The sequence below is a fragment of the Micromesistius poutassou genome (assembly GCF_964030765.1).
Source record: "Micromesistius poutassou genome assembly, chromosome: 11".
NCBI lineage: Eukaryota > Metazoa > Chordata > Actinopteri > Gadiformes > Gadidae > Micromesistius > Micromesistius poutassou.
The window spans coordinates 6,707,673-6,720,492 of record NC_140281.1 but is presented as its reverse complement, the minus strand read 5'-3'; the positions used below and the strand labels follow the sequence as shown (position 1 = coordinate 6,720,492).

Here is a 12,820-nt window from a genome sequence, read left to right as displayed (position 1 = left end):
TCTTTTGCTATTTCTCTCTCTCTCTTTCTCTCTCACTCCTTTACCTTATTTTGTATCTCTCTCTCCCTCTCTCTTTCCATCTCTCTGCATCTCCTTCTCTCTCGCTTACCTTCTCTCTCTTTTTCATGTCCATGGTTCTCATTTTTGTCTATTAATATTTGTTCTTGCTGGCCTTGACGTGTGCTATATTCTTCTTTATCTGTCTCCTCTCTCTCTCTCTCTCTCTCTCTCTCTCTCTCTCTCTCTCTCTCTCTCTCTCTCTCTCTCTCTCTCTCTCTCTCTCTCTCTCTCTCTCTCTCTTGCTCTCCACACACACAAACACACAAAGATAAAATAAACAAAAATACACCTGTATAACCTGTATAACAAACAAACAAACAAACAAAGGTAGATGTGTTCTATCAGATGATGAGGTAATGATCAGGATAGGTTTGAGTTACCAAACGAACTATTTCCTGGGACTATGCCATAGAATTTCCTAATCTCTGTAGACATCTACAATTTACTCATCTCCGTCATCATTGAAAGTATATATATATTCTGATGAAAATAACTCAAACAGATTCTAAAAAAATAACTGTCCAGACACAGAAAGATACTCTCTCCCATAAAGAAAGTGCAGGTGTACATCGCCCTTGCTGAGACATGTTGTGTTGGAGCCATAATGGAAATACAGCAAGAATGGAATGGAAATAATAATAATTGATATCTTTGGTTAAATTGAGTTTGTACTCTGTCTGGCTCCCCCTGCAGGTCAGTTCTATTATTTACTTTAATCATCTAATGAAGGGATTTAATACACCTGCGGGAATATGTGACACAAAGGAGAGTGAGACGGGGAAGCGGGACAGTTTTTTGACCGCAAATGTTTGTTTAAAGTATTATCATTAAGACAAATCATTTTTGTTTGAAGCTTTATTTAATAAAGCACTTTTGTTTAAACTTGGATTCAGCGATTGCTGGTTTTGGATTGCGCGTCGTCTACCCCACTCCTATAGTGGCCTCTAATCTCGGCCAAAAGGCCACTACATCACGTCACTACATCACGCCACTACATCACGTCACTACATCACGTCACTACATCACGCCACTACATCACGTCACTACATCACGTCAAGAAACTCTGCCAGGACAAAGAGGACAAACACTGCGGACGGCTTGGACCGGTCGTGAGTAGCCTACATGACTAAGTCCATGAATGAACCCGTACACAACACTGACAACATGATGTCGGGATGTACAAAGAAGAAGATAATGGTGGTTTAAAATGGAAAAAATAATTAAATACCTGGCAATCTGTGGATGCAAGCAGTGTAAAGGGATACTGTGTTGCGTTGTATAAATGACATTATTTATTTATGGTTTATTTGATAGGGACAGATACAGTGTACATAGACAAACTGAGAACAGCTATCCAATGCAAGTATCATAGTAGTGATGGGTCGTTCGCGAACGAGTCGGCTCAAAGAGCCGGCTCTTTTAAGTGAACGATGGGAGTCGGCTCCCGAACGTGAACTGTTGTCTTTTTTGTTCTCCCACGCTACGGGTGCTACATGCATTCATTCTACGCGTGCTATCCGTGTCACGGTGTATGCATGGCAGCCAGCAACCAATCACGAGAACAACCAGCGAGGGGCGGGGGATTTCGAGTGTGTGAGCGTGTGAGAGTGCGAGCGTGTGAGTACAAGATGAATGAGACAAGGAAAATAAGCAGCATTTGGATGCATTTTGATCAGTGTGAGAACACAAAGGTCAACATGCGCGCACGTGTCAAAATGAGCGTCGGAATTACGGCATGGCACCATTATAAAAGGTATACAGTAAGCGGTAATATGAAGAGCCGTTTGGGAGCTGAAAGAGCCGGCTCTTGTTGGTGAGCCGTTCCAAGAGATCCGGCTCACTAAAAAGAGCTGAAATTCCCATCACTATATCATAGTGCTTATTTGCAACACCCGTCCCCGTTCACTAATGGATATGTTGAAGCCAAGCGGCTACTAGAGGAGCACTTTGGGGATGAAATTAAAATAACCAACGACTAATTGGAGAAGGCTTTAAATTGGACAGCAGTCAGAGCTGATGATGGAAAAGGGCTCCATGCCTATGCGCTGTACCTAAAAGGATGCTGTAATGCAATGAGAAGCTTACAGTACATGGAAGAGCTCGATATGCCATCAAATTTAAGGTTGATCATTTCCAAACTTCCCTACAAGCTGCGAGAAAGATGGCGAACGACTGCCTATGACACTTTACAGAGAACAAAAGCCAGAGCTAGATTCCATCACCTGGTGGAATTCATGGAAAGGCAAGCAAAAATACTCCTGGATCCACTGTTAGGGGGGTTGTGGTCTTGTATATCCCCAATCAGGAGGATAGTTACAAGGAACCAAGCAGTTATTCTCAAGTCACCCAAGAACAAAGGCAGCAGTTTTGCAACCATAGTGGAACCATCTAATGACGAAGACAGCACTGTACCTTCAAATACACCAAGTTGGACCTTTAAGCAACAGCTTCAATGTATCAATCCTGCTTCTTCATGCAATTTCTGCAAAGCCATTGCATGCACTCATCAATTGCACAAAGTTTAAAGCCCATCCACACAAAGAAAAGGTAGACTTTCTGAAAATAAATGGCTATTGTTTTGGATGTCTGCTAAGAGGTCATATGAGCAAGAACTGCAGGAGACGGCTCACGTGACAAGTGTCAAAAGACTCACCAAACCATACTGCATATAGAGAACATTGAAAACACAAACCTGGAACATCAGACAACGTCCAGCCCATCTGAAAGAAAAACATCGGTCAACAGTGCCCTTGTATCAGCAGGTGAAGCAACTGGGGCCGGTAAGAACCTTGCACTAGCCATTGTTCCTGTCAAAATCAAGGTTGACAAAGGAAATAAGTTCATCTCAATCAACTCTTTCCTTGATCCTGGCAGCTCAGCGTCATTTTGCACCGAGAATCTAATGAGGCAGCTGAGTCCAAAGGCACGCAAAATAACAATTCTCCTAAGAACCATGGGTCAGGAAAGGCCTGTTTGGACTTCTGAGATATCAGAATTGGAAATAAGTCACTTGGATGGTAGCACATATCTTGATCTACCAAAGGTTTACACGCAGGCCAAGATTCCTGTGTCCAAAGAAAATATACCCACCAAAAAGGATCTCGAAAGATGGCCTTACCTGAGTCGGATACGGCTGGATGAAATCGATGCAGATATCGAACTGCTGATTGGGATCGATGTTCCTAAGGCAATGGAACCCTGGGAAATAATAAATAGCAAAGGCAATGGCCCATATGCAGTCAAGACACTGTTTGGATGGGTGGTAAATGGTCCACTCTCTTCTTGCTCTGCTGTGGAACTTGGACCCAGCATGGTGTTAGCCAATCGAATATCAGTCTCCAATCTCAAGGATCTTCTCCTTACGCAATATAACCATGACTTCTGCGAAAAGGAGTATGACGAAAAGGAAGAAACATCGGATGAGGATAAAAGGTTCATGATGATGGCACGTAATTCCTTTGTTCTCAAAAATGGACACTACCAGCTGCCTTTACCTTTTCGCAACAAAGACACAGTTATGCCAGACAGATTATGCAGTGGCCCAACAACGCACTCTAAATCTCCTCAGGAAGTTTAACAGGGATGCGGGATACGCCATGGAGTATAAAAGGTTCATGACTGATGTGCTAGAAAAGGGTTATGCAGAAAAGGTGCCACTGGAACAGCTTGATTGTAAAGATGACAGGTATGGCACAGACCTGTCAGCTTGATTGTAAGGAGGACAGGTATGGCACAGACCTCACCATGGTGTTTACCATCAACAGAAGGGTAAACTAAGAGTTGTGTTCGATGCTGCATCTTTTAAAGGTACCTCTCTAAACCAGGAACTCCTCCAAGGACCCAATCTAACAACACCCTCATAGGAGTCCTCCTCCGGTTCCGTCAAGAACAGATTGCCTTCATGGCAGACATTGAGTCAATGTTCTACAGAGTGCAAGTCCAAGAACCTCACAGGGACTTCCTCAGATTTCTATGGTGGCCAGGAGGAGACACCAACAAACCCTTGGAGTCCTACAGGATGAATGTCCACCTCTTTGGTGCTGTGTCTTCTCCTAGCATTGCTCATTTTGCTTTAAGGCAAACTGCAGAAGACAACAGCTACAGGTATGACAGAGAAGTAACTCAGACAATCAGGAACAACTTCTATGTCAACGACTGCCTCATGTCTACAGCCACAGTGGAAGAAGCTATCAAGCTTATCAGTGGCCTCAGAGAGGCATGTGCACAAGGGGGCTTCTCATTGACCAAATGGGTCAGTAATAGCCGTGAAGTGCTGCACTACATGTTGTGTCCCATAGACTGTGTCGACTCGATTGTATAGTCTTAATAGTAGGAATTCAGAGTTCAATATTAGATTTCACGTTAAAGTGGATGATTATGATTATGTACTGTATGCAAAATCAGAGACCATGAAGTGCTTTGGTTGGAGAAGAGGGGCGTGTGATTGCAGCATGTCCTAATAAGAGGGGCCAAGGGACTGATGACGACCCAGGAGTGGGAACTAGTGGTCAGCGAAAGGCTGGTAAAGCTGCAGCTATAGCACAAACATTGGTGGACAGAGGAAGGATGGGCAGGAAAGAAAAGTCCAAGGTAGCTTCAATCACTGAGACAGACAGAAGTGAACAGTGCTGTGTGAGGATCAGACAGAAGTGAACAGTGCTGTGTGAGGATCAGACAGAAGTGAACAGTGCTGTGTGAGGATCAGACAGAATGAACAGTGCTGTGTGAGGATCAGACAGAAGTGAGCAGTGCTGTGTGAGGATCAGACAGAATGAACAGTGCTGTGTGAGGAGCAGACATAAGTGAGCAGTGCTCTGTGTGAGAAACGAACAAAGGCAGGTGTGTGTGAGGATAACACACAGGAGGCAAAAACTGCAGTGTGATGAACGAGGCTTGGACAACTCATAAACATAAAACAAAGAGGAACAACATACAAATGACCAATGCCAGAAAGTGGCATTACAGTCAGATGCTAGTGATAGTGAGGAGTATGACTCAGACATCAGTGATGTTTGATATTAAAAAAAATTGTAGTCAAGAGGGCATGCTCAGCCAAAACGATTAAATAGTTTTTGCAAGAAACAAAAAGTTAAAAAATGTACAATTATTTCTCTGATAAAATGGCTTGTTTACACTACACATGGTAGGTTTCATGTGGGAAACATAGATGACTCTGTTTTCACTGATCGGGAGGTGTACAGGTTAAGGAAAATAGTGCTGAAGGTCAAAAGTTGCCTTTTTTTTGCTGAATGATAAAATAAGATTTATCGCAGCTGCACGCATATATATAAAATGTTTTTTTTATTGTTATTATTTACAACAGTTAGCTGAACATTATAGGGTCCCGGCCTTCCCAGATCCTTCCCTGCAATCGATGCAGGTTAAACAGCAAAACCACTAATTTCTCTGGTAACGCAGTCGTTCGCGACGCATTCGGATGTTGTGGATGCAACAGAATATATGATGCATCGTTGCAGCAACATTAAAGATGATCGCAATGAGTTCTGCCCGTTCTGCCTCCATGCTGTCTGTGGTCAAACCAAAACAAACTACAGTGACAGCGGCCGTACTTATCCCATCTCTTGGTAGGCCATATCCACAGCTATGAAAACAATCTCCCCCCCCCACCACCCACCCCTCCGAAATGAGCGAGCTGTGGACGGGTCCCTCAAATCATGGGGCCCGGAAGTAGATATCCCTGTTCACTCTAATACAAGTGGGGCACAGGATTGTGTCTCCGCAAATTTTCTCTGGATATCAATCAAAGGCTTATAATTATCTTTGGACCATGTACTATTAAAATGTAAGTTTTCTCTTTTCAAAACGCCACCTCAAGCGTTTTATTAGCCAGAGAAGGAGGGGTGGGCAGCTGAAAGGAGTCATAGTGAAACAAATGTTGTTTGAGCCGGGCCTCCGAGAGGGCTCAGTGCATGTATAGTATCACATATAGTGAATAATCGGGGGGTTAGTTACCGACCACTTCCATGGTCGGTAAACAATGCGACTGTGCTCGCTCATACCTCTCGCTTATGATGCTACAATGCTAACAATACTAGAGAACGAGAATATTTCTACATCTGTAACGTCATGCACTAGGGCGTGGCTAGGCTCCCATGATGCGGAAGCAATTCTGTCCTTGATGTTGCCTTGCGCAACTAAGCAGTTTCCATAGGAATGAATGGGCGCCATGTTTCAACATGTTTCAAAAAATTCATTATAGGTCCATGGCATCAAGCCTGCAAGCTTTATACAAACATACAGTCGAAGAAGAAGAAACCACAAAGAACAACAACAGCAGTTGTTAAACCTTGTAGATTGAGCAAAAATACTTCATGTACAGTTAGCAATTATATTTACCAAGGGGCTGTATTTAAAGCTACAAAAATAATAAAAATCAATTCAAACAAAAACAAATTAGACTGAAATATAACATTCAAAAGAGTGCGTTTGCAGGCACCAAAAACTCTGTGTCCTTCTGGACGGTCGGCCCAAACATGCAAGACTTACACAAGAATCGTAGCCGTGTAGACAGGGCCTAATGGTGCGTTCCAGTGCCCATCCTACCTGATGTGAACTAGCTCCTACGTTGCAGGCAATTGAAGTCGAATGTAAACAGAAAACATGGACGACCGCCGTGCTAAGCTTTTACCGTATATATATCTTCATGCTAACAGATAATAACGACATAATTTCACGCCATAATATGAAAAACAAGTTGTGTTAAAATTGTGTGTTGAAAAACAACCCTACACGCAGAGAAGTAAAGTTTATAGCCTATTTGTTGAAGTTTTATCTCTCACGACGTGTGACTCCATGGGCGCCGCCATTATTCTCCGACTTATCTTGGTGAAGTCGGGGTAGGTGGAGCTCCCCGAGTTCCCTGGTAGGAGGTTCCACTTCGACTGGCATTCCAGTGCACTTTTCTTAGTTTGAGGCAGGATAAGTCCCGCGTTCCATTGGTTTGGGTGGACAGTGGAACGCAGCATAAGTTCTTATGTCATATCCCGCCCCTTGCAAGCCCACCCCCCTAAAGCACCCGGCGATTCTACTGAAGTCTGAACAACACCAATATCCGGATACAAAGCATGAAGTCTGAATCACCCTCAGGGTCAAATCGCCTGATATAAAAATGCAGAGGACATGTCTGAAAACGGCTAATACTAGCAGTGAAGTGTGTCTTTCATTTTCAAAAGTTTTGTTCCTACTTCATATTGTGTAGAACAGACACACACACACACATACACAGAGCAAGTGGCAAAGGACAACATTAAAAATAACTGTTTTCATTCACACACACACACACACACACACACACACACACACACACACACACACACACACACCCAAAGACACACACAGCAAGTGAGAACATTAAGAACGATTGTATATGAACAACCTGTTTGAAAAAAATGTTAGGCTAAATACTAACGATATTAAAAGTACTCCAGAATGTTGATAACTGAACTCCCATAAGCCTAATAAGAAGGGTGCGCCTGCCTCTGCGAACACAGTGCTGTGATGTCTGGATCAATCAAGGTCAGCTTCAGTCTCAGGTGTGGCTCAGCATGCATCCTGCTTCTGTATTTCGGATTTCGCAATGGTTCATGGATTCATTGCTAAGAACATCACCACATACCACCTGTGCTCGGTTCACTGTCCATTTTTTTACAGCTCTGCTTGAAATATTCTCCTCCTGTCCGCACACCTGTCCGGAAACACAAATAGTTCCCGTTTTGAGCCACGATCACAGTTTTGAGTGCCGTCATTTTAGCTTGTAATCATTGTTGTTTGTGCACACTACAACCCGACCATGAAACTGGCTGGTATTGAAACAAAAATGGATGTGCCTTTGAGTTTCTTTTTCAGTCTGGAGAAGAAGAATGGACGGAACAAATCCATTCACTCTCTCCTATCAGACACAGGTCGGGGAATCCCTGATTCCAGTCAGATCCGAAGGTGTGCTGTACAGTTTTATTCTGCGTTGTATAGCAGTGAATATACAAAATATGAAGAACTTCTTCAAGCCTTTTGTGAAGAATTACCTAAGGTGTCAAGTGAATTAAACTTGCTGCTTGAAAGACCTTTAGACCTCCCAGAGCTCCACTCTGCACTGCAGAGTGGCTTGACTGTGGAGTTGTATAAAGTCTTTTGGGATGTTTTAAGAGACATATTTTAGAAGTCTTCAATGAAGGCCTGTCTGAGGGGGTTTTACCACTTTCCTGTCAGAAAGCAGCGATCACTTTGCTCCCAAAAGTGGATAATGTCCATCTCATTTGCAAAGTTCTGGGTGTCTCTGGAGCGTTGGGTTGGAAAGTTGGGTTGGAAAGTTTTCTGTGACAAATTGGAGCAGGGTATGGGAAAAATAGTCAAATAAAATGGCAACTACTTAATTTAGGGAGCCGCCAAATGAATGAATCTCAATCTCTCTTAGTAGGAACAACAAAGTGGAAAATAAACCAGGTCACCATGCAGTATCAAGACTGGTGTTAATGTGTATATAAAGCTATGGACAATTTGGAGACTTTTACCCGAGATTGGTGCCATGGAAAAGTAATTTGCAATGTAATTGACGGTGAATTGGTGTTTAAAGACATATTTTACATATTATGACATATTATATAATGTCAATAAAGTTAATTGAAAAATCCAATCTCTCTCTCACTCTCCTCTCTCTGACAGGAGTGTAATCTCTCTCTCTCTCTCTCTCTCTCTCTCTCTCTCTCTCTCTCTCTCTCTCTCTCTCTCTCTCTCTCTCTCTCTCTCTCTCTCTCTCTCTCTCTCTCTCTCTCTCTCTCTCTCTCTCTCTCTATATATATATATATATATATAATTTTTTTTTTTTTTTCAAACAATAGTTTAATGTCTTTGTCTCTATGTCTCTCTCAGCCAGGAGTGTGTTGCGACGGAGGAAAGTCCTCAGGTCTTCTTCTGCTGCTGTGAGGAAAACTTCTGCAACGAGCGCTTCACACACCTGCCCGACATCAACGGACCAAGTGAGTGTGTGTGTCTGTTATGCATTGTTACGTGATATCTTCTGTTAGCATAGTGATGGGAGATGTGTGTCGGTATTACCTATGTGTGTTTATTTGTTGAATATAAACATGATTATTGATTCTGTTTTTGGCTTCACTTATAAACCATCTCTCTGTTTGCACATGTGTGTGTTTTGTGTGAGCATGTGTGTGGGTGACTTATTTGTTGATATGAACACCAAATTTGACTGTGGTACTCTGCCACTTCATAATTGACAGTTTACATATTATAATTTCTAATCTATGTCATTCATACCGTCTGTTTTGTTTGCCCTGTTTCTTCTGTTTGCCTTTACTTAAGCACTTACTTTAGCATCTACTTTTGTTTTCAGTAGTACTTTGTATTTTTATTGTATTTTATCCTGTGTTTTCCACTGCTGCTGGGCTGTTGTAACAAAGCAATTGTGTGTGTGTGTGTGTGTGTGTGTGTGTGTGTGTGTGTGTGTGTGTGTGTGTGTGTGTGTGTGTGTGTGTGTGTGTGTGTGTGTGTGTCTTTCTCAGTCATCCAAGCCCCTCAGCACAGCTCCAGTGTGCTCAGTGTGAGTGTGTACTGTCTTCTGCCCATCACCATGCTGTCCCTACTGCTGCTCTCCGCCCTCTGGATGTACCGCCACCGCAAGCCCCCGTACGGACACGTGGACATCATCGAGGTCAGGGCATGCACATACACAGCCACACATACACGTGCACATACACACGCACACACAACCACACATACACATGCACATACACACCCACACATAAAGATACAGGTATGCAGACTTACAAACACAGGTACATACATACATACACAGGGATACACGCACACACAACAAACCGCACACGTAGATACACGCATACAAATACCGCACACATATGTACACACATGCATAAATATAGGAACACACAAAGATACATACATCATTTTTCAGACAGACAAACTGTACATAGGCATTGCTCATGTATGCAACATTGTAAATGCATGCATCAATTGTGAAACAAACCGAGATTGTGTCTCTGCTCCCTCTTGTGTTGAGCAGTTGACACTGCAGTTTAGGAGCAATCCAGTTCAATTTCGGATGGCATTTCAAGCCACCATTAAAACATGGGCAGCATTTATATAGCACTTCTCTAGCCCCTATAGGCACTCCAATCACTTTCAAATGAATCCTCCTCAGTCAATTGCACTCATACTCAAAGCAGGCTTTACAAGGTGACACCCTCCTTGTTAGCAGTTAAGAGCAGCAATGTCTTGGATTACAAGGTTTTCCTAGGAGTGGCTGAAGAATCAAACTACCAAGCCAAACCTGAAATTAATTTCAGCATTTCAAACTGAGCGTGCCTGCTGTCAATAGAAAAATATAAATTACAAACACTGCTGTGGCATTTTGACCGGTAGATCGTTTAGACAATTCAGCTATTCAGAGAATAATACTGAAAAACATTATAGATTGCGTTGGAAAAAAAAATGGACGATAATACATTAGAAATGACTGGACTACATGCAAGTAGGCTAGAAGAATACAGTGGAACAGAGTTGACTTGAACACAGTAGTGTAGAATAGAGCATAGTAAAAAAAGACAACAAAATTATAGAACAATAGCATAGAGTAGACTAGAAAAGAGTAGACTACAATATAGTATACCCATTTTTGCAAGTCATATCAGCACACACTTATGATTCTGTGCTCATCTTACCAGGAATTGCATCAGTCTGATCTCTTTCTGATGGATGGATAATTCTCTCGCTCATGTGTTCTCTCTCTCCACAACACTTCTCGCTGTAGGACCCAGGGCCAGGGCCCTCCTCCCCTCTGGTGGGGCTCAAACCCCTGCAGTTGCTGGAGATCAAAGCCAGGGGGCGTTTTGGCTGTGTGTGGAAGGCCCAGATGATGAACGAATATGTGGCCGTCAAGGTGTTCCCCATGCAGGTGTGTGTGACTGAAAGCTAATGTGTGTGTGAGAGCACTTTCAGATCAAGATTTGCATTTTTAGAAGACTTGGATAAAAGAGACGAGTGCCAGTCAGTCATTGTTACTGATGGAAGGAACCAGCAACTGCTGTTTGTACTTACACTCCCTTTCTCTCTCTCTTTCTCTCTCTCTCTCTCTCTGTCTCTCTCTCCCTCTCTCTCGCTCTCGCTCTCTCCAGGATAAATATTCCTGGGAGAGTGAGCGGGACATTTACTCCACGCCGGGAATCAGACACGAGAACCTTCTACGCTACATCGGAGCGGAGCGCCGCACCACCAGCCTGGACAGCGAGCTGTGGCTCATCACAGAGTTCCACGAGAGGGTGAGCATGTTGTGTTCACTGCCTTTACTTCAAATGTAATTCAAAGTTCAACATACTTTATTGGCATTAAATGACAATTCCGGTATTTTTAACATTGAGCCCCCTTTCTGTTTTGTCTAGGATGAAATAGAGTGGTTGACACCGACATTTTGACATCATCGCCCCTGCTTGCTTCAGAATGGCTGGCTATGGGCATTCACAAACCTGTCCTTAAAACAACCCTAAACGTTAGTTTGTGTTAGTGGTGTTCGTTGATGTTCCAAATCAAAGATCATAGTGAAATACAGTTTCTGTCATTTTTTATTTGGCATTTTGTAAATCCCATTGAAACGGAAACCGGACCGTAACCGGAAACAGAAATGGGGCTGGTTATGTTTGGTTGTAGTCTTTTCGCTCGGTTCTCTTTATCAACAGTAGGGCTAGACCGAGCGAAAAGACTACAACCAGCCCCTCTTTCCGTTTCCGGTCAACGTGCAATGAGTCTTCCAACAGAAATCAATGGATTTAAAAATGCCAAATAAAACATGACAGAAACTGTATTTCACTACGATACTTGATTTGGAACATCAACAAACACCACTAACCACTCGGTGAGTACATTTCTGAAGACGTTCGTTTAGGGTTGTTTTAAGGACAGGTTTGTGAATGCCCGTAGCCAGCTATTCTGAAGCAGGCAGGGCGATTCTTAATGAGCCAAATACCTGAAACAGGACCAATAGTCAACATGTCGGTGTCAACCACTCTATTTCATCCTAGACTAACCAGAAAGGGGGCTCAATGTTAAAAATACCGGAATTGTCTGTTAAACACATGCTCTTCCTCCCTCCTTGCCTCAACTCATCAAAAGTTGTGTGTGTGTGTGTGTGTGTGTGTAGGGCTCTCTGTCTGACTACCTGAAGGGGAACGTCCTTACTTGGAGCGACCTCTGTCACATAGCGGAGTGCATGGCCCGGGGCCTGGCCTACCTCCACGAGGACATCCCCCGCTTCAAGGGAGAGGGACCCAAACCTGCCATCGCCCACAGGTGTCTCTCGCCCCTCTCTCAACAGAACATGACAAAAACACCTATGCATCACTAGTGTGCTTGTAGTGGTACTCTCGGGCGCGTGCACGTGTGTATGTAAATGGTCAATAGACACCATTTATATAGCGCTTTTCTAACCAGTGACCACTCAAAGAGCTTTACAATATTTCCTAACATGCACCCATTCATGCACCCATTCATGCACCCATTCATGCACCCATTCATGCACACATTCACACACCGACGGCAGAGTCAGCCACGCAGGGCGACAGCCAGCTGGTCAGGAGCAGTCAGGGTGAGGCGTCTCGCTCAGGGACACCTCCACACTCAGCTAGGAGGAGCCGGGGATCGAAGTAGTGACTTTCCGGTTACCAGCCTACCTGCTCTCCCTCTTCAGCCACATGCCGCCCCACATGTGTGTTCGGAAGTA

At 43.5% G+C, this 12,820-nt stretch overlaps 1 protein-coding gene across 2 annotated transcripts in view; it reads left to right on the top strand.

The window, feature by feature from the left end:
* Positions 1 to 12,820, top strand: part of acvr2ba (activin A receptor type 2Ba) — a 43,522-nt gene that overhangs the window by 28,327 nt on the left and 2,375 nt on the right. For both annotated transcript variants that reach the window (XM_084475629.1, XM_084475630.1), the window contains exons 3-7: positions 8,947 to 9,053; positions 9,594 to 9,742; positions 10,859 to 11,002; positions 11,223 to 11,366; positions 12,242 to 12,390. In XM_084475629.1, coding sequence (XP_084331755.1) covers positions 8,947 to 9,053; positions 9,594 to 9,742; positions 10,859 to 11,002; positions 11,223 to 11,366; positions 12,242 to 12,390 — 693 coding nt within the window. The remainder of the gene's footprint in view (positions 1 to 8,946; positions 9,054 to 9,593; positions 9,743 to 10,858; positions 11,003 to 11,222; positions 11,367 to 12,241; positions 12,391 to 12,820) is intronic.